The 24,259-nt window shown below is 44.2% G+C and overlaps 1 protein-coding gene across 13 annotated transcripts in view; it reads left to right on the top strand.

The window, feature by feature from the left end:
* spag9a (sperm associated antigen 9a) overlaps window positions 1–11,853 on the top strand; it is a 55,568-nt gene extending 43,715 nt beyond the window's left edge. For 10 of the 13 annotated variants that reach the window (XM_090193966.1, XM_090193965.1, XM_090193962.1 and 7 more), the window contains 17 exons: window positions 922–1,098; window positions 1,704–1,833; window positions 1,938–2,030; window positions 2,405–2,527; window positions 3,067–3,259; window positions 3,494–3,703; window positions 3,998–4,187; window positions 4,340–4,456; window positions 4,700–4,780; window positions 6,600–6,667; window positions 7,042–7,190; window positions 7,702–7,873; window positions 8,580–8,693; window positions 9,274–9,318; window positions 10,552–10,728; window positions 10,884–11,027; window positions 11,152–11,853. In XM_090193966.1, coding sequence (XP_090050092.1) covers window positions 922–1,098; window positions 1,704–1,833; window positions 1,938–2,030; window positions 2,405–2,527; window positions 3,067–3,259; window positions 3,494–3,703; window positions 3,998–4,187; window positions 4,340–4,456; window positions 4,700–4,780; window positions 6,600–6,667; window positions 7,042–7,190; window positions 7,702–7,873; window positions 8,580–8,693; window positions 9,274–9,318; window positions 10,552–10,728; window positions 10,884–11,027; window positions 11,152–11,270 — 2,302 coding nt within the window. In that variant the 3' untranslated portion in view covers window positions 11,271–11,853. The remainder of the gene's footprint in view (window positions 1–921; window positions 1,099–1,703; window positions 1,834–1,937; window positions 2,031–2,404; window positions 2,528–3,066; window positions 3,260–3,493; window positions 3,704–3,997; window positions 4,188–4,339; window positions 4,457–4,699; window positions 4,781–6,599; window positions 6,668–7,041; window positions 7,191–7,701; window positions 7,874–8,579; window positions 8,694–9,273; window positions 9,319–10,551; window positions 10,729–10,883; window positions 11,028–11,151) is intronic. The other 3 variants (XM_090193973.1, XM_090193964.1, XM_090193963.1) reach the window with 1 other exon arrangement.
* The last annotated feature ends 12,406 nt before the right edge of the window (window positions 11,854–24,259 follow it).

Raw genomic sequence — 24,259 nt, 5'->3', positions numbered from 1 at the left:
GACATATCCTGGATGTGTACTACTCTTCATGTTTTCCATCCAATCCACAAACAAATCAGTCCAATGTGATTCTCTTGCCCTCCCCCCGCCTGCCCCTGTTGCCTTATGTTGTCCTGCTAGTCTGCTTAAAGACTGCTGAGAGGGAGAGGTCTATGTCAGCTGATTGTACCTCCTTCATGTCCTCTCAGAAGTTGTATTTGTTTACAGGAAAATGTATGGACAAGTGCTTCGTTCTGCAATAGGCCTATAACCTGTTGTAGTGCGGAGATTTAAATATGTCCAACTCTTTATTAATGCACACTCTTGTAAGATCTACTGTCCATTACAGTATGATGTGTAGACATATGAAGAAAATAATGAAAAATATAATTGCATGCTTCTTTTGATCAACTGACAGAGGTGTCCTCCTTCATCCCTGTGAGTTTTACTGTGATTAACTGTCTTAACATGGGGCTCTTTCCTCTTACTGTCCTGTGGAGCTCATTGTAATCACATGTTATGCAGTCTATTGAAATCTATCTGCTTGATTACCATCTGTCCCACACTATCAGATTACTATCTGCTATCAACATTCAGATAACAAATGCCAAAACGTATATACAAACACAGAAATACACAGGTGTAGGTGTCCTAATATACAGTACTAGTGTACTGTATGTAGGCTTATAATACTATATATTAATATGTATGACTCCCGTTCAGTTAAGGGGCCACGAGTGGTATTGTGATGGGTGGGCCTTGGTTTTGTTAATTAACGTACCCAAATCCCCAGCATGCTTCACTTCACTATACTTGAGGTGATGGTGGTGGTGGTGGGTGACTGTTTACTGTTGGTTGGTGGTTGACCCCCGGCCTTGCGCCTCCCTATACCAACCCCTCCCCCCCCTTCGCATCCCTATGGTTTCTCTCTCCCCCCCGCAGTTTCAGCCGCCTCTTTAGCCCCTCCTCCTCCAGCACGGCAGTGATGAAGAAGGCGGAGTCCCAGGGGAGGGAGGTGAAGTACATGCCCCCTGCAGGAGGGGGAATGAAGAAGAGGAGCAGCACCTTCTCCCAGTTCCCCACCGAGAAGTCCAAGGCCTTCGACTTCCTCAACGAGGAGTGAGTAGTGACACAGCACTCATTCTGTCATGTGTTAGTAATGTTGCAGCTCTCCTTATTCCTCTCTTGACCTCTGCCATGATGAGCTATGGTCATTCACTCCATGTATTACACAGCACTTATAATAGAATCATGGATATGTGGGTCAACTACTTATGATGGTTAAAACTGTTCATAACCTGTTCTATTTTAGAACTCTTCATAACCTGTTCTATTTTAGAACTCTTCATAACCTGTTCTATTTTAGAACTCTTCATAACCTGTTCTATTTTAGAACTCTTCATAACCTGTTCTATTTAGAACTGTTCATAACCTGTTCTATTTTAGAACTCTTCATAACCTGTTCTATTTTAGAACTCTTCATAACCTGTTCTATTTTAGAACTCTTCATAACCTGTTCTATTTTAGAACTCTTCATAACCATGCTACACAAACGTTCATATACTCCTAGGGCTTGTTTCCCATATTGGGCATATTTCTGGACCTCAAAGCTTTTTCATTGGAGAATCTCATTTGACAGTGCTTTCTAGTACAGGATTCAGCAAACCGGCCCATAATGTAATTTTTTGTAATGAAATTCCCTTTTTGTCCTGTCTCCCTGTCAGAATGGACCCGTGCGCCTCTCCGTCCCGTAGGGAGCAAAAGAGGGCCCAGTACAGACAGGTCAAAGCCCACATGCAGAAGGAGGATGGACAGGTACAGGCCCACGGATGGAGTCTACCCAGCAAATCTAAGGTAGGAGAGGAGGGGATGGGAGGGAGAGAGAGAGGGAGAGAGTTCGCAATAATAACCATATCCAAGTTTTTATTTGTTATATGACATCTTGTGTGTCCTTTCAGGTAGTGAACGGGGGCCCAACAGAGAACAAAGAGAAGAATCTACCTGTGCCAGTCTACCTGAGGCCCCTGGACCAGAAAGATGCTTCTATGAAGGTGAGCACAGCACACACTGTGATTAAGTTAACTTCATTTTGATCTGTGAAAACATACATTACTATTGTGCACAATGCAACATTTTAATACCAAGTTGTGATACACTAGTATAATACATGTTTTGCAATGGAGGCTGCTGAGGGGAGGACGGCTCATAATAATGGCTGGAATGGAGCAAATGGAGTGGCATCAAACACATGGAAACTTTGTGTTTGATGTTGTTGATACCTTTCCACTCATTCCGCTCCAGCCATTACCACGTTCCCGTCCTCCCTAATTAAGGTGCCACTAACCTCCTGTGGTGTATTGAGCTTTTTTAAATGCAATTTCTATAAATTGTACGTTGTTTGATTGATTGATTGATATGTCTGCAGCTGTGGTGTGCTGCGGGTGTGAACCTGTCAGGAGGGAAGATCAGAGAGGGAGGGTCCATGTTGGAAGGACAGAGCAGGAAGGGCTCTGTGAGCAGCCTGGACCATTTAGAGACAGAGAACAAGGTAAGGGGGAGGTGTTTTGAGCATGTTGGCCAAGGGGGGTGTACCCGTACCTTAAGCACCTTGACGTAAGGAGGGTGTCTCATCAGGATCACAGGACAGTATATGGAAACTTCTGACTGTTTTAGAGAGCTTGTATATCAGTCAACAAAAGTACTGTATGCTGGAACTTTATACAATATAAGTGTGTTTAAAACAGTTTAATGCTGTTTTTGAGAGCTTGTACTGTAAATGACTGGAGAAAGCAGACTGGATGGTAATACATACAGACACAAGTTAAAGCTCTCATATTTACTAGTACTGGCCTCAAGCCATCATGACAGGCCTCAGTCGAGTCAACATCGTTAGCCCTTATACATACTAGTCCTGGTATAATGGAGCTCATGATCAGTCTGTCCTGTCCTTGCTCATGATCAGTCTGTCATGTCCTTACTCATGATCAGTCTGTCCTGTCCTTACTCATGATCAGTCTGTCCTGTCCTTGCTCATGATCAGCCTGTCCTGTCCTTACTCATGATCAGTCTGTCCTGTCCTTGCTTCAGGAGCAGGAGAAAGGTGACCAGGAGAAGGAGAAGGAGCTGCGCCTGCAGGATGAGATGTCCTGCAGGGTGTGGATCTGTACCAGTACCCACTCCTCTACTAAAGTCATGGTGCTGGAGGCCAACCAGCCCTCTGACCTGCTGGACAGCTTCTACGCCTGCAACTCACACGTCCTCTGCATCGCCAGCATACCAGGTGTGTGTGTGATGTTTGTGTGTAGTTTGTGTGTGTATGTTTGTGTACAGTTTATGAGGAATTTATAGTATTAAAATTCCTCATAATGTCTCAAGATGGGTCTGTGTATGTCAGTGTTGGCTGGTGTTACCCTCAATCAGATGAAGGGGTCATTGTAACGTCTGAATGGAATGAATAAAACGGTACTGTGTGTGTGTGCTCACTTCTGTGTGTTTTCACATGTCTGTTTCTCAGGTGTGTTGGAGACAGACTACCCTGCAGGGGAGGAGCTACCTGTACCCCAGGACCTGGAGTCCGGGCCAGTTGATGGCGTGTCATTGACAGGCAGCGTGGCCAGTCTGGGCTCCGCGGGCAGCGACGGCGCCTTGGCAACGGAAGGGACCACCGCCGTCCTCCAGATGGCCGGGGCAGGGCTCAATGACCTCCCGGCCCAGCACAGCTCAGGTAACACAGACACAGGAACTGGCCGCGGTTCAGGACATTATAGCAGTGGTCACCTCCATCACTAGTCCTGGAGAGATACAGGGTTTGAAGGCATTTGTTCCTGCCCAGAACTATACCATTTCATTCAACCAGGAGTAGTTGAATGAGGGGGTTTTAGTGTTGGCATTTTCACACTTTCACACACATTAAAACTGGGGTATGCCCTGGGTTCCACCCTGAATCATCCTTTTGTATCTAATGCATACTTACTGTAATATTTTCTCTCTACAAATTCCCCCTACCTCCACCCAACAGTGGATCTGTCCAGAGAGCCCAGTCCTGCAGAGGATGGGGTCCCCACGGCGGAAGAGGCCACAGAGGCTACAGAGGAGGGGGAGGAGAACCAGGGGCTGGTCGTCAGTCAGCCAGGCATCTACACAGAACACGTGTTCACAGACCCTCTGGGAGCCGGTCACCATGAGTCCTCCACTGCAGACACACAGAGGTGAGACTGTCTGACCTAGTACTAGTTAGTAGTGACCTGACCAGGGACAACTCTGGTCCCTTGTTTAAGGCACTGGGTTTTATACATGAGTGATTAATGTGTGTTTGATACACTAAAGCTCACCAGCCCTGTTCTTTCTCTCTGTCTCCCAGGGACCAGGATGGGGTGGGTGAGGCGTCTCTTCCCGACGACATGCTCCCTGCTGGGGAGGACGTCCAGAGGATGAGCAGCGCCCTGCCCACCATGTGGCTGGGGGCCCAGAACGGATGGTGAGGACAAGGGAGTGGTCACCAGGGGCCACTAGGGCCACACAGAAATAAATGAGTATGGAATATACAGTAGAATCTCTTTGGTCAAGAAAAGAAAAATGCATTATAAATTTTTTGTAATTTCTCTGTTAATTTTTTTTTATGCACCCTGATCCATATAATTATCTTTAGAAAATCAGCCCCATTTATTTGGGGATTGTGTTTCTTAATCTTTGTCTCCTCTCTTGTCTCCTCCCTCTCTAGTTTGTATGTGCACTCGTCTGTGGCTCGGTGGAGGAAGTGTCTCCACGCCATCAAGCTAAAGGACTCCATCCTCAACATAGTGTGAGTACTCTGAGGACTCTTTTCCAACAGTCTTGAAGGAGTTCCCACAAATGCTGAGCACTTGTTGGCTGCTTTTCCTTCACTCTGCAGTCCAACTCATCCCAAACCATCTCAATTGGGTTGAGGTCAGGTGATTGTGGAGGCCAGGTCATCTGATGCAGCACTCCATCACTCTCCTTCTTGGTCAAGTAGCCCTTACACAGTCTGGAGGTGTGTGTTTAGGGTCATTGTCCTGCTGAAAAACAAATGATAGTCCCACTAAGAGCAAACCAGATGGGATGGCGTATCGCTGCAGAATGCTGTGGTAGCCATGCTGGTTAAGTGTGGCTTGAATTCTAAAAAAAAATCACTGACATTGTCACCAGCAAAGCACCCCCACACCATCACACCTCCTCCTCCATGCTTCACGGTGGGAACTACACATGCGGTAATCATCCGTTCACCTATTCTGCGTCTCACAAAAACACAGAGGTTGGAACCAAAAATCAGAAATTTGGACTCATCAGACCAAAGGACAGATTTCCACCGGTCTAATGTCCTTGGCGCTTGTTTCTTGGCTCAAACAAGTCTCTTCTTATTATTGGTGTCTTTGAGTAGTGGTTTCTTTGCTGCAATTCGGCCAATTCACACAGTCATTTTGATATAATGTATTTTACTATAATGAACTTATCCTCTGCAGCAGAGGTAACTCTGGGTCTTCCTTTCCTGTGGCGGTCCTCATAAGAGCCATTTCATCAAAGTGCTTGGTGTTTGTTGCAACTGCGCTTGAAGAAACTTTGAAAGTTCTTGAAATTTTGCGGATTGACCGACCTTCATGTCTTAAAGTAATGATGGACTGTCATTTCTCTTTGCTTATTTGAGCTGTTCTTGCCTTGTCACAACACAACTGATTGGCTCAAATGCATTAAGGAAAGAAATTCTGCATATTAACTTTTAACAAGGCACGCCTGTTGATTGAAATGTATTCCAGGTTACTACCACATGAAGCTGGTTGAGAGAATGCCAAGAGCGTGCAAAGCTGTCATCAAGGCAAAGAGTGGTTATTTTGAAGAATTTCAAATATTAAATCTATTTTGATTTGTTTAACACTTTTTTTGGTTACTGCATGATTCCATATTTGTTATTTCGTAGTTTTGATGTCTTAACTATTATTCTACGTAGAAAATAGTCAAATTAAAGAATGAGTAGGTGTGTCCAAACTTTTGACTGATACCCTACATGATTGATATGATTTATTGATTATTTCACACACAAAGGTTCTCAAAGAGAGACAGACAGTACTTGTACTGACTATTCAGGCCATGTAAATCTCACCAGACATGTCTTGTAGTGAGTATTCAGGCCATGCATATCTCACCAGACATGTCTTGTAGTGAGTATTCAGGCCATGTATATCTCACCAGACATGTCTTGTAGTGAGTATTCAGGCCATGTGTATCTCACCAGACATGTCTTGTAGTGAGTATTCAGGCCATGTATATCTCACCAGACACTACTTGTAGTGAGTATTCAGGCCATGTATATCTCACCAGACATCTCTTGTAGTGAGTATTCAGGCCATGTATATCTCACCAGACACTACTTGTAGTGAGTATTCAGGCCATGTATATCTCACCAGACATGTCTTGTAGTGAGTATTCAGGCCATGCATATCTCACCAGACATGTCTTGTAGTGAGTATTCAGGCCATGTATATCTCACCAGACATGTCTTGTAGTGAGTATTCAGGCCATGTATATCTCACCAGACATGTCTTGTAGTGAGTATTCAGGCCATGTATATCTCACCAGACATGTCTATGTGTGCGCTCTGTCTGCAGGCATGTGAGAGGAAGAGTCCTGGTTGCCTTGGCTGATGGCACGTTGGCTATATTCCACAGAGGCCTGGGTAAGGATGCATTGATTCAAGCCATATTGTGATGCAGGTTAGCGTTTTTGTAATAAATCTTCTAGCTGGCCCAGCCACAAAGTAATACAAAATTAATTTAAACCTAACCATAACCGTAACCACACTGCTAACCCTAATGCCTAACCCTAACCTTAAATTAAGACCCAAAAGCAAATGTGTGTTTATATGAATTTTTACAATATAGACAATTGTGACTTTACAGCTGTCCTATCTAGCGGAAATCACTCAGTTCTGCCTCCAGGACCAGACTCTAATAAACGTTAACCTGTATTGTGATGCTCCCTGGAGTAAAACGGCTTGGCAGCCATTTTGTGTCACAAGCATATAGTTTGTGTGTGTTTCTCCCTATGCAGAGGGACAGTGGGATCTGACCAACTACCACCTACTAGACCTGGGCCGGCCGCACCACTCTATCCGCTGTATGACAGTGGTGCATGACAAGGTGTGGTGTGGCTACAGGAACAAGATCTACGTCATCCAACCCAGGGCCATGAGGATAGAGGTACATCATCTGACGTGGTTTATACTGGAAACCTTCTGATGGTAGAAGGGGGGACAGTGTAAAGCGATTTGTGTTTCAGAAAAGTGCTAGATAAATGGGAATCCTTATGACTTTCCCCACAGCTGTTAGAAGTCTTTTCCAAAACACCCAAAAGGAAGTTTCACAAAATGACACTTAAAGTTATTGTATAATCTCCCTTTTGGTTTGAAGATGTTTTGTTGCTCTAATTGTCGTAGTTCTACTTTTAAGACTTTCATCCATGAAATTGATGAAGGCCCTTTGGTGACTTATTCCACATAGGTTAGAATAACTCCAGCCCACTTTGTCCTTTGAGATCTCATTGTCTTATGTTTCTTGTGATCTAACACTTGTGTATTCTCTCAACAGTACAACCACAATCAAATAGAATATACACTGTATATCGGCCCATGATGTCTGTGCAATATCTGATAGTGATATAGTGTGGTTTAACATGGTTATAATGCTACCTTCTCTATTTCCTCCTGTGTAGAAGTTGTTTGACGCCCACCCCCGGAAGGAGAGTCAGGTGCGTCAGCTGGCCTGGGTGGGAGATGGGATCTGGGTATCCATCCGCCTGGACTCCACCCTCAGACTGTTCCACGCCCACACCTACCAGCACCTCCAGGATGTCGACATAGAGCCCTACGTCTCCAAGATGCTGGGTACTGTACATTGACTCATTGTTTAAATCAATACAACTTTATTGGCATGAAGTATTGACATTGACAAAGCAGAGGAGTTTTAGGATGGTAGATGAAAAAGGACTTTGTTTCAATAGAATGCATGGGGAATACGTGAATGATTGTGCTTAGGGCTGTTGCGGTTACTGTATTACCACCACACCGGCGTCATGAGTCATGGCCTCGGTCAAATTCCACATGACCGTTGATTCACAGTAATCTTCTCTTATGCACTCTGGACATGCGTTGGTACAGTAGCACCCAACTCGCTAACGACCGTCAGGTCGCTAATGGTCCGGTACTCAGGGCTCTATTGTCCCTCTAACCACTCTGACATCAATGCAAATGAAATCGAAAAACACATCAAACACATCATCAAAACAGTACCATGCTTATATATTTTGTCTTGCCCATTCACCCTCTGAATGGCACACAAACACAATCCATGTCTCAATTGTCTCAAGGCTTAAAAATCCTTCTTTAAACGGTCTCTTCCACTTCGTCTACGCTGATTGAAGTGGATTTAACATGAATAATGGATCCTAGATTTCACCTGGATTCACCTGGTCAGTCTGTCATGGGAAGTGTTTTGTACACTCAGTGTACATTGTTACCCTGTAACACTGTCAATTTAGCATGAGTTTAAGCAGTGTTATGACCCTGTCCTCTCTTCTCTCCCCTTCTCTAGGTACGGGTAAACTGGGCTTCTCCTTCGTCAGGATCACAGCCCTCATGATATCCTGTAGCCGTCTGTGGGTCGGAACAGGAAATGGTGTCATCATCTCCATCCCGCTGTCAGAAGGTAAGTCCATACCAGCTACATCTCAGTCATCTAAGATGGCCTCCTCTCCTCACCTTCCCTCAATCATTGTTCCTTGCCCCTTGAAAATGTTCACGTCCCTCAAAAGACCATGTTTTATAACAACGCAACGATCAACAAATATTTTTTAAGCCACTGTATAAAGTTGTTGGATGGTGAAAAGGTTTATCTACTTTAACTTGGCCCATTCATTCATGCAGGTTGACGTTTATTGAGCGATTTCCACTTGATGGGCCAGCTGCAAAGTCAAAATTGGCTATATTGTACAAAGTCATTATCAGAAATTAGCTTTTTGGTCTTAATTGAAGGTTAGGCATAAGGTTAGCAGTGTGGTTACAGTTAGGGTTTAATGTCTGTGGCTGTGCCAGCTAGTGGCTATCCTGCTGAGCTGCCTCAGTACATGAGTCATCCCAATAAATACCAACCTGCTGAATTAACACTCATACAGTGAATGAAACAGCTCCAATTAGCTGTCTGTAAAGGAGAGAGTGGGTATTCATAGACTCTCTACTCCTCCGCTGCTCCATATATCCCTCCTCCTCTCCTCCCTCTTTCACTGAAGCTATAGGTCCTCCTCAGCATGGAGTCTTACTGAGGGGCCTCAGGGGTGAGTCTCCATCACACAGCAAGCTTAACCAGACTTCTCTCTTTCTTTACTACTCTGTTTCTCTCCCTCTGTCCCTCCTCCTCTGTCCTGCTGTCTTGCCCTTTCTATCTCTAGTGCTTCTATTCCTAGTCAGTTCCATATAGCTGCATCTTCTCCTCTTTTCTCTCTACCCTTCTCTCTCTCTATCCTCCTCTCCGTGTATTTGGGCCTGGTTTGTGCTCTTTGGTCAGTTCTGGTCTCTCCCTGCCTGTTGTTTCTGATCCTAGTAGTGGGTCTCTGGTCTCTCCCTGCCTGTTGTTTCTGATCCTAGTAGTGGGTCTCTGGTCTCTCCCTGCCTGTTGTTTCTGATCCTAGTAGTGGGTCTATGGTCTCTCCCTGCCTGTTGTTTCTGATCCTAGTAGTGGGTCTCTGGTCTCTCCCTGCCTGTTGTTTCTGATCCTAGTAGTGGGTCTCTGGTCTCTCCCTGCCTGTTGTTTCTGATCCTAGTAGTGGGTCTCTGGTCTCTCCCTGCCTGTTGTTTCTGATCCTAGTAGTGGGTCTCTGGTCTCTCCCTGCCTGTTGTTTCTGATCCTAGTAGTGGGTCTCTGGTCTCTCCTTAAGTTAGTTTTCTGCTTCTCTCTATGCGGCTAAACAAACAAACAGACCCAACTGACTGCTTCATTGTCTGTGCAGGGCAGGGCAGTCACAGTCATTGTCGCTCTGTTGATGTCTTTTAGTTTTAACTTGTCTGTGTTGTTTCTAAATGTTTCACTCCATTCATTCATTTCATAACGACTCCTTCCTTTCCATGTGTAGCATGTTTACAGCGTGACCTTGGCTTTGGGTCTACTGTATGTGTTTTCAGGATGGCCTTGCTGTTCTTAGGCACAGCCCTTAGCCGTGGTATATTGGACCTATACCACAAACACCCAAGGTGCCTTTTTGCTATTATAAACGGGTTACCAACGTAATTAGAGCAGTACAAATAAACATTTTTGTCATACTCGTGGTATACGATCTGATATACCATGGCTGTCAGTCCATCAGCATTCAGGGATCGAACATCCAGTTTATAATGGAGGCTTTGCAGTGTGCCGCTTGCTATGGATGGATAACAAGCTAAATGGATTCACTTCGCAAAACATTACAGTTAAGAAATTCTTAATTTAAGGCCAGGAGTTTTTCCTGACATCATTACTCTATAGGTTTTGTTTTTAACTCTATAGTTGTCTTGTTGTTGTTGTGATGTTGTAGCCAACAAGACAGCGGGTGCAGTGCCAAATCGCCCTGGCGGTGCCGTGCGGGTGTTCAGTGAGGAGGGCACGGAGAGCACTTTGCCAGGCAGCTTCGTGCCCTACTGTTCCATGGCACAGGCACAGCTGTGTTTCCACGGACACAGAGATGCAGTCAAGTTCTTTGCAGCCGTCCCAGGTAAGTAGCAAGGGGTAGTGATCATTAGGGTGTGCTACATTTTGCAACAGAAAATACAAATTATTCTGCGCAGGCAGTCCCTTCCTACCTGTTTCATTCAGTTTTCTTCCTGAACTTGACCGAGGAAGTACTCAATACTTAACTTCCTGTTCCAGGTCAGGTGATCCCGTCCCCCGGGCCCGGAGGGGATTCTGGGTCGGATGACCCCGCCTCTGAATCGTCTGACATGGCGACCTCTGAACCTGCCAAAACCTTCCTGGTCATGAGTGGAGGAGAAGGCTACATCGACTTCAGAATGGGTGAGTGTGTGTGTGTGTGTGTGTGTGTGTGTGTGTGTGTGTGTGTGTGTGTGTGTGTGTGTGTGTGTGTGTGTGTGTGTGTGTGTGTGGGTATGACATTATATGACGTATCTCTCCTCAACAGGTGATGATGTAGGAGAGGTGGATGGCAGCCTATCGGAGCCCACCATGAAGCAGGCCACCCCCGCCAAACCAGAACGCAGCCACATCATCGTCTGGCAAGTCACTTCCTGCCAGGAGTGAGCCAATCACAGACTGCCACATCACTACTCGGTCGCACAACCCCCCCGCATGCCCCTCCCTTAGGTTTTAAGTTGTTATTATTGATATTATTATTACTACTGTGGATGACTACATTGTTGCTAAGGATTCTTTTAGTGTCTGTTTTAAATGTATCCATGAATTTGGGGCCTAATGTTTGCCAGGCAAGGTTAAAGTGAAGCAGTGAAGTCAACTCCTGATAAGTGCACATGGGATAGATAAGTGCACTCATTTTAAGTGCAGTGCACTTCACCGGGCCCTTTTCAAACCGTTGTTTTCACTTGCTCCAGATATCTGCAGCACATTCTAGAAGTCGACTGCGGTATAAAGGCAGCTCAGTGTTTTAAAGTAACTGTCCAGTGAAAATCTCACTTTTAGAAGTTTGTATTCTGTTAACTCATACTCAAATAATATTGTTGACACTTCAAATCCTCCACCTCAAACTTGTATCTCAAACGGACCGTTTCAAAAATGCTTGCTTTTCCTCATTGAGGATGATGTCATCCTCCTGAGGAGGATGAGCTGGCCAATCAGCGGTCTACTCACATAAATAGTTTTAATGACCGGTATATGCCCACACCATTCTGTTGTTGGGGTAAGTCCACACCATTCTGTTGTTGGGTTAAGTCCACACCATTCTGTTGTTGGGTTAAGTCCACACCATTCTGTTGTTGGGTTAAGTCCACACCATTCTGTTGTTGGGTTAAATCCCACACCATTCTGTTGTTGGGTTAAGTCCACACCATTCTGTTGTTGGGTTAAGTCCACACCATTCTGTTGTTGGGTTAAGTCCACACCATTCTGTTGTTGGGTTAAGTCCACACCATTCTGTTGTTGGGTTAAGTCCACACCATTCTGTTGTTGGGTTAAGTCCACACCATTCTGTTGTTGGGGTAAGTCCACACCATTCTGTTGTTGGGTTAAGTCCACACCATTCTGTTGTTGGGGTAAGTCCACACCATTCTGTTGTTGGGTTAAGTCCACACCATTCTGTTGTTGGGTTAAGTCCACACCATTCTGTTGTTGGGTTAAGTCCACACCATTCTGTTGTTGGGGTAAGTCCACACCATTCTGTTGTTGGGTTAAGTCCACACCATTCTGTTGTTGGGGTAAGTCCACACCATTCTGTTGTTGGGTTAAGTCCACACCATTCTGTTGTTGGGGTAAGTCCACACCATTCTGTTGTTGGGGTAAGTCCACACCATTCTGTTGTTGGGTTAAGTCCACACCATTCTGTTGTTGGGTTAAGTCCACACCATTCTGTTGTTGGGGTAAGTCCACACCATTCTGTTGTTGGGTTAAGTCCACACCATTCTGTTGTTGGGTTAAGTCCACACCATTCTGTTGTTGGGTTAAGTCCACACCATTCTGTTGTTGGGTTAAGTCCACACCATTCTGTTGTTGGGGTAAGTCCACACCATTCTGTTGTTGGGGTAAGTCCACACCATTCTGTTGTTGGGTTAAGTCCACACCATTCTGTTGTTGGGGTAAGTCCACACCATTCTGTTGTTGGGTTAAGTCCACACCATTCTGTTGTTGGGGTAAGTCCACACCATTCTGTTGTTGGGGTAAGTCCACACCATTCTGTTGTTGGGTTAAGTCCACACCATTCTGTTGTTGGGGTAAGTCCACACCATTCTGTTGTTGGGGTAAGTCCACACCATTCTGTTGTTGGGTTAAGTCCACACCATTCTGTTGTTGGGTTAAGTCCACACCATTCTGTTGTTGGGGTAAGTCCACACCATTCTGTTGTTGGGTTAAGTCCACACCATTCTGTTGTTGGGTTAAGTCCACACCATTCTGTTGTTGGGGTAAGTCCACACCATTCTGTTGTTGGGTTAAGTCCACACCATTCTGTTGTTGGGTTAAGTCCACACCATTCTGTTGTTGGGGTAAGTCCACACCATTCTGTTGTTGGGTTAAGTCCACACCATTCTGTTGTTGGGGTAAGTCCACACCATTCTGTTGTTGGGGTACCTCCACACCATTCTGTTGTTGGGGTAAGTCCACACCATTCTGTTGTTGGGTTAAGTCCACACCATTCTGTTGTTGGGTTAAGTCCACACCATTCTGTTGTTGGGGTAAGTCCACACCATTCTGTTGTTGGGGTACCTCCACACCATTCTGTTGTTGGGTTAAGTCCACACCATTCTGTTGTTGGGGTAAGTCCACATCATTCTGTTGTTGGGGTAAGTCCACACCATTCTGTTGTTGGGTTAAGTCCACACCATTCTGTTGTTGGGTTAAGTCCACACCATTCTGTTGTTGGGTTAAGTCCACACCATTCTGTTGTTGGGTTAAGTCCACACCATTCTGTTGTTGGGGTAAGTCCACACCATTCTGTTGTTGGGGTAAGTCCACACCATTCTGTTGTTGGGGTAAGTCCACACCATTCTGTTGTTGGGTTAAGTCCACACCATTCTGTTGTTGGGTTAAGTCCACACCATTCTGTTGTTGGGGTAAGTCCACACCATTCTGTTGTTGGGGTAAGTCCACACCATTCTGTTGTTGGGGTAAGTCCACACCATTCTGTTGTTGGGGTAAGTCCACACCATTCTGTTGTTGGGGTAAGTCCACACCATTCTGTTGTTGGGTTAAGTCCACACCATTCTGTTGTTGGGTTAAGTCCACACCATTCTGTTGTTGGGTTAAGTCCACACCATTCTGTTGTTGGGGTAAGTCCACACCATTCTGTTGTTGGGTTAAGTCCACACCATTCTGTTGTTGGGGTAAGTCCACACCATTCTGTTGTTGGGGTAAGTCCACACCATTATGTTGTTGGGTTAAGTCCACACCATTCTGTTGTTGGGGTAAGTCCACACCATTCTGTTGTTGGGGTAAGTCCACACCATTCTGTTGTTGGGTTAAGTCCACACCATTCTGTTGTTGGGGTAAGTCCACACCATTCTGTTGTTGGGGTAAGTCCACACCATTCTGTTGTTGGGTTAAGTCCACACCATTCTGTTGTTGGGTTAAGTCCACACCATTCTGTTGTTGGGGTAAGTCCACACCATTCTGTTGTTGGGGTAAGTCCACACCATTCTGTTGTTGGGGTAAGTCCACACCATTCTGTTGTTGGGGTAAGTCCACACCATTCTGTTGTTGGGTTAAGTCCACACCATTCTGTTGTTGGGGTAAGTCCACACCATTCTGTTGTTGGGTTAAGTCCACACCATTCTGTTGTTGGGGTAAGTCCACACCATTCTGTTGTTGGGGTAAGTCCACACCATTCTGTTGTTGGGTTAAGTCCACACCATTCTGTTGTTGGGGTAAGTCCACACCATTCTGTTGTTGGGGTAAGTCCACACCATTCCATAGAAAAGCAGATTTTATTTATTTTTTACATACTTACATTTTTAAAACTAGGAAAACTATTTCACTCATATTGTCATTAACTATAGGTCATATTTCATTGAAATGTGGAAACACTGGACAGTTACTCTAAAGGGACAGACTTATTATGCCAGGTTATTACATATGTACTGTACCACCATGTGTCGGTGCTACGTACTTCCTATAGTTCAATAAGGATCAAATAATGTCATTTTCCTGTGAGGCAAACTTCTTATATGACATTTACTGCACGTACAATAATGGCACAGGATGAACAAATAATTAAAATAACAGTACAGTCAACAAAGATGAGGAACTGCATTATATTGATTTAAGATGACACTGAATAAGGGAACATCAGTATTGTATGTTTAGAAACAGAAGACAAAAGGGAATGGTTAAGGGGTTTTGCACTGAATTGATATCTTATGTTGTAAAGTTCTGATATGGGACTGTATGTGTGTGGGTTCACTGTCGCCTTTACCGTGTCGAGCATTTTAGATCGTAACCTTTGAACAAAACAGATTTATTTTTGCTACCTTTGTGGTGTTGGTAATGTGAGCAATGTTTGGGCACCTCTGTGTGTAGAACGGACTGTGAGATGTAATGTAGGGCCCTGTTCCAAAACTTTAAAAAGCCTTTCTTATTTCCTCACTTTCTTGAAGTAATCGGGGAGAAAAGATCCACTTTGAAGTATTGTAACGGTGTCGAAGTTAGTATCAGCCTGCATGGGGAAGTCTTGTACTGTATCTCCGTCCAAAGGTCTGCTTGCTCTGCCATTTTGGGCCAAACTCTCTGTTCCGCCATTTTGGGGAAATGTGCTCCTGCTGCAATTTAGGGTCTTCCCTCATGCTAGATCTCCCTGGCACTTTTAAACATAATGTAGGCCGCTTGAAGTAGAACACCCGTCCGTGGTAATGTTCACTTATACTAAAAATGTGCTAACTATTTTAGGGGAAAAGGGTGTAACGGACTATTTATTTCTGTCAAGGTGTACCCAGTTACCAAAGGACAAAAAAAATGAAGTATGAAAATAATATTACATGTCATTCGTATCTAACATTATCCATTTGCATCTTCTCTGGGGGTTTTAAGTAAAGTCATAATAGCAATGATTTGATGATGAATATATATTTTTTAAGGTTTCATCTCTGATAAATGGTATATTTCACAGGGAATTTATTAATGAGCGTAAGTGTTTACGTTGCACCTTAAAAAGCATTGTCCACACAGAACTAAGTCTGCTTTGCGTTGTCCACACAGAACTAAGTTTGCTTTGCGTTGTCCACACAGAACTAAGTTTGCTTTGTGTTTCATTTGTTTTTGTGTTTTTACAAATGCATTCAAATAACTTTTTTTACTTTTGATTTTGTGCTCTTTGTACTTGTTGTCTGTGAGACACTTCTATAAATGAATCTGTATTTTGATGGTGTCTGTTATCCGAAAGCAGAAAAACCAATAGACAAGTGTTTCATTTTTATATATGAAAAAGGAAAACAAACTGGGTTGGGATTGGTTAGGCCTCGGCCTATTTATTTTCCAATTCAGAAGAAATAACGTTCACATCGTGTTGTAGCCATTCCAGTATTTATTTTTCTTATTGAGCCTCGGTGGTTCAGAATGTAACTTTCTACATGAATAAACATACTAGGAGAATATTCAAAGTGATCAGTAATAATGGTGCCATAAAATGAAACCATGGTCAATAGAAACTGGAAAATACACAAGGATCAACGCTAAACAGTCCTGTAACGTCTGTGGACTGATCAGGACAACTACACATTCATGGTACCAAGCTATGCATGTTTTTTTTAAAGAACACTGCTAAGTATTGTTTGGTTCAAATCCTTGTTAACTGCCACCGTTTTGGGTGGGTAGATGTCTGCATGTGTGTGTGGCTTGCATTTGAGTGTGTGGGTGTGTGTGTGCGCGTGCGTGCGTGTGTGTATCTCCAGAGGATGGTCTGTAGTATGTACCAGGCCTTTCTCTGGGCCCCTAAAGCCGTATGGCCATAACTGTGGTTTCTCCTGGTAAATGTTTGCTAAAACAGCATCATAGCCTTATTTTTAACAATCTATTAAACTCAATTTCATGGGGAATTCATGACGGTTGATTTATTGATTCAGCTGATTGATTCATTGATTGATTGTTTGATTGACATTTATAAGTCAACATAGCAGTTGTGCGTCAATGCATTCCACAGGTGACAGCCAGGAAGCATAACATCACACAGAAATACTACATATCTGATTCAGAGGGGTTAAATGCAGAAGACACATTTCAGTTCAAGACATTCAGTTGTACAATTGACTACCGGTAGGTATCCCCCTTTCCCTTAATATATTATGAATTATAATGTGACCTTAAACCTAGTGATAACCTATTTCAAATACAGAAGTTACATGTAAAAACAATACATTCTCACTTTTATCTCAATGAGACAAATGTGTTGTAAAAAGTGGAGTAAAAATGGATAGATGAGTGGCACAAATCCATTAGCAGCATTCAATGTAGCATTAACATTTTTAAGAGCTTAGTGCCATGCATGTCCCATTCTCTGCCAGTAGGGGGCAACATTATTCTGCACACAGTCAAGGGCTACAGCACCTTAAAAAACGACTTCCATGAAATTGTATTATGATGTAATTTTACCCCACCTCCTACTCCACCCAACTCCTCTCATAAGCCATGCAGGGGCTGTGCCCAGTCTATCCTACGGACATATGTACACGCATGCTGACGTGCTTGGGTGTCTGATGTCACGCATAACCAGAGATGGGATTCTGAGTCTGTTATGTAGCCAAGCGAGCTACTGCTACTGTTGCCATTCGTTCAGCCTCAGAGGGATGATGGTACTCTGTTAGGAAAACACCTATGACGTCCAATAGCCTGGTCTGCATCGTTTTAATGCTGTTTATGAAGAGAGAGACAGTTATGGTACACAGTCAGAACACCTCTGGCATGCCAGCTATAGCTAGTGTTTATGTAGATACATCTGTGTTTTTGTGTTCCACCCCCTCATCTCTTTCCCTCCCTCTCCTTCCTCTCCTTCTTCTTCTGCCTGTAGGTCCAACTGCTCTCCAGGTGATGACTCCACAGCAGCAGCAGGGTAACGGTATACTTGGTTATCAGGTGGATCTCACGGATCGTCTCCCACACACGTTACACAGAGGGAGATGGGGGAGGCGAGAGAGAAAAAGAGACTGTTCCGGTGGGACATACAGAGATAGAGAAAGAGATCCTGTGTACTAGGTAATATGGTGCTCTGTGGTAGGCTGTTGTTACAGCAGTCAAGGGGTAGACTAGCCCAGTCTATCCTCCCCTATCTCCCAGACTAGCCCAGTCTATCCTCCCCTATCTCCCAGACTAGCCCAGTCTATCCTCCCCTATCTCACAGACTAGCCCAGTCTATCCTACCCTATCTCCCAGTACATGGAGTTAGACTCGGCTACAGTATTACATTACCAGACCAGCTGTTCTCTCTGTGTTTTCCATTTCTCTCTGTCTCTCTCTTCCTGTCTGTCTAGTGGTCTCAGACAGAGGGTGGGATGAGGCTCTGGTGCCTGTGCCTTTCTCTAGTCCAACCATCCATCCCATCTGTCTGTCTAACCCTGCCTCGAAACCAGCATAACTCTATCTCTCACTGAGCCCTAAGGATGAGGGAGTCAGATGAGGGTTGGAGGGGTGAAAAGTGAGAACCAAGTGAGAAGAGAGAGGGTGATGATATGTAGTGACAGAAGAGGGACTTGGCCCTACTGCCAGAGAGGGGAGTGTCACAGGGCAAATAGCCAGGTCAGAGAGAGAGAGATGGTGAGAGAGGGTAGATGAGAAAATGAGAGGGGGGAGATGGAATAGGAAAATAGATTGGGTGAGGGGATGATTTTAAAGGAGATAGGAAAGGGGAGAGGCTGGGCAGATGACAGGAAGGAGAAGAGGAGAGAGAGAGAACTTCCTGTGTATGTACAGCAGCCTGTGTGTGCGAGCATGCCTACGTAATTCTGTGTGAGCACATGCACAAAATGTCTCCCAACTTTGTCTCCCCACAAACTGTTCAGCCACAGCTATTGTTGTTAATGTATGTAAAGATGCTCACGTGTCCCGCCAGACATTTAACACTGTCTACTCCACAGAGCCTGACCAGACACAAAACACACACATACAACCATGTTTTGAACTCTGGCCCCTATAGAGGAATTCATGGACACCCATGTCCAGTTCAGTCCAGCAGTGACTGATTCCCTCTCTTCAATTACTGACCCTCACTCTCTGTGTTTCTGGGTACAGGATGTTCAGATGCAGGGAGGGGCTGACCATTAACGAGGACAGGAGGACAACAGGACCATAAAAATCACCCTCTCACCTATTCTGCAGTGGGGATGTGAGCACTCACGTGTTTATGTTGTGTGTGTACCTCCTCCAGTGCTGTGTGATTTAAAGCCCCTGAATGAGGAGTGTGTGCCCTTGTCCGCCCGTGGAAGCGTGCAGTATTTCACAGTCACGGCTGCAGTAGGCATTTTCCTAGCCAGCGCAGCACAGTACAGCACATTACAGCACTGTCAGGAGACACACAACGCACACAAATAAACAGAAAACACAGGACTGGGCGGGGCTTGGACATGATTGACAAGTCCATATCGATCAATAAAAGGTCACGAGAGCAGGTAAACAATGATTGACATCTCTGTATCGACCAATGAGAAGTTGTGAGAGCATATAAACAATGCTAGGGGGGTGTGGCTGTATCTGGGGACCCTGTGTGAGTTATTTGTAGAGTGTGACAGAAGCGCTGAGGGGTTGAGAGGGGGATGGTATTCAGCGTAACACCATGTGCTCCGTGAGTGAGGGAGGTCATGTCCATATGGGTGCAGTGGAGAGAGACTGGTTCCTTCTATATCTATGCTGGGTTTAATGCACAGTCCTGTCAGTCCTATCTATCTGTCTAGGTGTATGCATTGGGGGTGTTGTTCTGTGGCCCACTTTTTCATGTTTTCTGAGCAGGAGAACATGGAACTGTGTTTCCCTCTCTCTCTCTTCGTCTCTCTCTTTCAATTCAAAGGCTTTATTAGCATGGGAAACGTATGTTAACGTTGCCAAAGCAAGTGAAATAGATAATAAATAAAAGTGAAATAAACAATAAAAATGAACAGTAAACATTACACTCACAGAAGTTACAAAAGAATAAAGACATTTCAAATGTCATATTATATATATACAGTGTTGTAACGATGTGCAAATAGTTCAAGTGCGAAAGGGAAAATAAATCAACATAAATATAGGTTGTATGTTTCTCTCTCTCCATCTCTCTCTGTCTTTCTTTTTCTCTCACTCCTCTCTCCATCTCTCTCTTTTACTCCTTCTCTCTCTGTCTCTCACTCTCTCTTTCTCTCTCTCTCTTTCTGTCTCTCTCGCCATCTCTCTCTCTCTCTCTCTCTTTCTCTCTCACTCCTCTCTATCTCTCTCACTCCCCCCTCTCTCTTTCTCCCTCTCTCCATCTCTCACTCTATCGCTCTCTCTCCCCGTCTTTCCCTCTCTCTGTCGCTCTCTCTATAACTCTCAATTCAATTCAATTCAATTCAAGGGCTTTATTGGCATGGGAAACATGTGTTAACATTGCCAAAGCAAGTGAGGTAGACAACATACAAAGTGAAAATATAAAGTGAAAAACAACAAAAATTAACAGTAAACATTACACATACAGAGGTTTCAAAACAGTAAAGACATTACAAATGTCATATTATATATATATATATATATACAGTGTTTTAACAATGTACAAATGGTTAAAGGACACAAGATAAAATAAATAAGCATAAATATGGGTTGTATTTACAATGGTGTGTGTTCTTCACTGGTTGCCCTTTTCTCGTGGCAACAGGTCACAAATCTTGCTGCTGTGATGGCACACTGTGGAATTTCACCCAGTAGATATGGGAGTTTTTCAAATTTGGATTTGTTTTCGAATTCTTTGTGGATCTGTGTAATCTGAGGGAAATATGTCTCTCTAATATGGTCATACATTGGGCAGGAGTTAGGAAGTGCAGCTCAGTTTCCACCTCATTTTGTGGGCAGTGAGCACATAGCATGTCTTCTCTTGAGAGCCATGTCTGCCTACGGCGGCCTTTCTCAATAGCAAGGCTATGCTCACTGAGTCTGTACATAGTCAAAGCTTTCCTTAATTTTGGGTCAGTCACAGTGGTCAGGTATTCTGCCGCTGTGTACTCTCTGTTTAGGGCCAAATAGCATTCTAGTTTGCTCTGTTTTTTTGTTAATTCTTTCCAATGTGTCAAGTAATTATCTTTTTGTTTTCTCATGATTTGGTTGGGTCTAATTGTGCTGTTGTCCTGGGGCTCTGTAGGGTGTGTTTGTGTTTGTGAACAGAGCCCCAGGACCAGCATGCTTAGGGGACTCTTCTCCAGGTTCATCTCTCTGTAGGTGATGGCTTTGTTATGGAAGGTTTGTGAATCACTTCCTTTTAGGTGGTTGTAGAATTTAACGGCTCTTTTCTGGATTTTGATAATTAGTGGGTATCGGCCTAATTCTGCTCTGCATGCATTATTTGGTGTTCTATGTTGTACACGGAGGATATTTTTGCAGAATTCTGCGTGCAGAGTCTCAATTTGGTGTTTGTCCCATTTTGTGAAGTCTTGGTTGGTGAGCGGACCCCAGACCTCACAACCATAAAGGGCAATGGGCTCTATGACTGATTCAAGTATTTTTAGCCAAATCCTAATTGGTATGTTGAAATTTATGTTTCTTTTGATGGCATAGAATGCCCTTCTTGCCTTGTCTCTCAGATCGTTCACAGCTTTGTGGAAGTTACCTGTGGCGCTGATGTTTAGGCCAAGGTATGTATAGTTTTCTCTCTCTTACTCCCTCTCTCTGTCTCTCTCTCCAACTCTCTGTCTCAGACTATTCCCTCTATCTTTTTATCCTATCTCTAAGCAGTGTTTCTCATGTGCCCTAGGGAGTGTGATAGCTAGGAGAGTATGAGGAGGTGAGTGAAGCAGAAGACAGGACTAGGGGGTTATACACAAGAGAGTGGGTGAATGAAGAAGTGAATAGGTGAGTTAGTGAGAGAGTGGTTTAGTGAGTATGTGAAGGAGGGAGTAAGTGTTATTGAATAGGTGATGAGCATCAGAGTGTAGGAGACCTGTGTGTGTGGGGATAAAAGGGATGTGAGGGCGTTGGATTGTGAATATGTGAGAGTGAGTTGCCCACATGAAAAAAATACTAGTTTACTATAGAATACCACAGTACTTACTAGAGAATTCTAAACTGTAGTATACTATAGGATACTATACTACACACTGTAGTATCCCTCAATCATGGGTAATACTTACTATTGCATGTTGTAGTATACTGGAGAATACTACAGTAAAAACTACAGTATTACAGTGCATTCGGAAAGTATTCAGACCACCTAAATTACAGCCTTATTATAAAATAGATTCAATTAAAAATTTAGCTAAAAAAAAATACCTTATTTACATAAGAATTCAGACCCTTTGCTATGAGACTCAAAATTGAGCTCAGGTGCATCCTGTTTCCATTCATCATCCTTGAGATGTTTCTACACTTGATTGTAGTCAACCTGTGGTAAATTCAATTGATTGGACATGATTTGGAAAGGCACCTGTCTATCTACAGTGGCTTGCGAAAGTATTCGCCCCCCTTGGCATTTTTCCTATTTTGTTGCGTTACAAACTGGAATTAAAATATATTTTGTTTTTTGGGGGGGGGGGGGGGGTTGTATCATTTGATTTACACAACATGCCTATGACTTTGAAGATTCAACCTATTTTTTATTGTGAGACAAACATGAAATAAGAAAAAAAAACTAAACTAAACTAGCCAATGGTATTTTTGCCCATTCTTCTAGGCAAAACTTCTCCAGCTTCTTCAAGTTGGATAGGTTCCGCTGGTGTACAGAAATCTTTAAGTCATTCCACAGATTCTCAATTGGATTGAGGTCTGGGATTTGACTAGGCCATTCCAAGACATTTAAATGTTTCCCCTTAAACCACTCGAGTGTTGCTTTAGCAGCATGCTAAGGGTCATTGTCCTGCTGGAAGGTGAACCTCTGTCCCAATCTCAAATCTCTTGATGACTGAAACAGGTTTCCCTCAAGAATTTCCCTGTATTTAGCTCCGTCCATTCCTTCAATTCTGACCAGTTTCCCAGTCCCTGCCGATGAAAAACATGCCCACAGCATGATGCTGCCACCACGCTTCACTGTGGGGATGTGTTCTCCGGGTGATGAGAAGGAAACCTGTCTTCAAGACAATTGGATATGACGAAAAGGGGGTACATGTATTCAACATTTTTTTGTCAATGGGTATAATGTGTATGTATATAATGTATAATAGTAATATTTCAATACTAAATCGGGTAATTTTGTATACATTTATTTAAAATTGCATCGGGGTGCTTCTGGGGTGATTCTGGTAAGATGCAAAAGAAAAGTCTGCTGAATTCCGGCAGATGGAAAAGACCTGATGTACTTGGGCCGATTCTGGGCAGTCATTCATTTTGAGGACGTCCTCTAGGTTGTGGATGTTCTCCCCATCAAAGGCCATTCCGGGGCAATTCAATCAGTTCCAGCCCCCCGGAAGAGCGCCACTTCTGGGCCAATTCCTCATTGCTAGCTGGGGTGTGTGTGTGTGTACAGTATGTCAGTAAGTACATTCGTGCATGTGGGTCTGATTCTGGGTCCTTGTGTGTGTGTGTGTGTGCGTTCGTAACTATGTGCATGCATCCGTGTCTTAATGTGTGTGTCTGAGTGTTGGGACGTGAGTGAGTGACATCAGCACCTAGTGGAGCGTGACGGTAGCTGGGGGCAGCAGGGGAACATGGGTAATATAACACTCCTTCTCTTCTTTATAGATCCCCCTTGGCCCCTTAGCCCCGGCTACTGTTACACAGATGACAAACACACACTGCCTGCTGTTCTCACTCTCTCGCTTAACTCTTTCCCTTCTGTCTGTCTGTCTGTCTGTCTGTCTGTCTGTCTCTGTTTCTCTCTCTCTTCTTCTCCCCCTCGTCTCATTTGTTGTACCACACATTCCCTCTGCTCTGGTGTGCGTCACATGTCCAGTAAACACTCACCCAACGTCACCTGTCCCTCAGAAACCTGACCAACTGCTGGGCAGTGGGTGAGAGGAGAGGAGGGGGGTGGACAGTGTTGTCAACTTATCTCTCATTCCTTTTGCTCCCACCTTTCTCAATTCACCCTTTACCCTTTTCTCAGTTCTACCCTATGGTTCTTCTTCTCTACCCTCTTTTCCCCACAAACCTTCCTCTCTCTGCTCTCCTCTCCCCAACCTTTTCTTTTCTCCCTCTCTCCTGTCCCCAACCTGCCTACCTCTTTCCATCTCTCCCCTCCTCTGTCCCATCCACATTCCCTCTCCCCCATCCCTCTCTCCCACTGGACCTAAAGCTCCCCTGACCTTTCCCCAGCAACATGGCCTGCCCACCATCGCCCCCTCACTCTGATCACACTGACGACCCTTGAAGCCTCAGCCAGGGGGAAATACTGACTCTGTTACATCACATTCTCCATTACTCTGCCAAGCTGTAGAGCATTATGTGTATCTTTGTGTATGTCTGTGTGTTGGTTCTTTGTGTGTTTCCTCGTGTGC

The sequence above is a fragment of the Oncorhynchus mykiss genome, chromosome 12, assembly GCF_057628025.1.
Source record: "Oncorhynchus mykiss isolate SJ-2025 chromosome 12, ASM5762802v1, whole genome shotgun sequence".
NCBI classification, from domain to species: Eukaryota; Metazoa; Chordata; class Actinopteri; order Salmoniformes; family Salmonidae; genus Oncorhynchus; species Oncorhynchus mykiss.
Note: the sequence above shows the minus strand (reverse complement) of the source record. Positions and strands in the feature narration are given on the sequence as shown.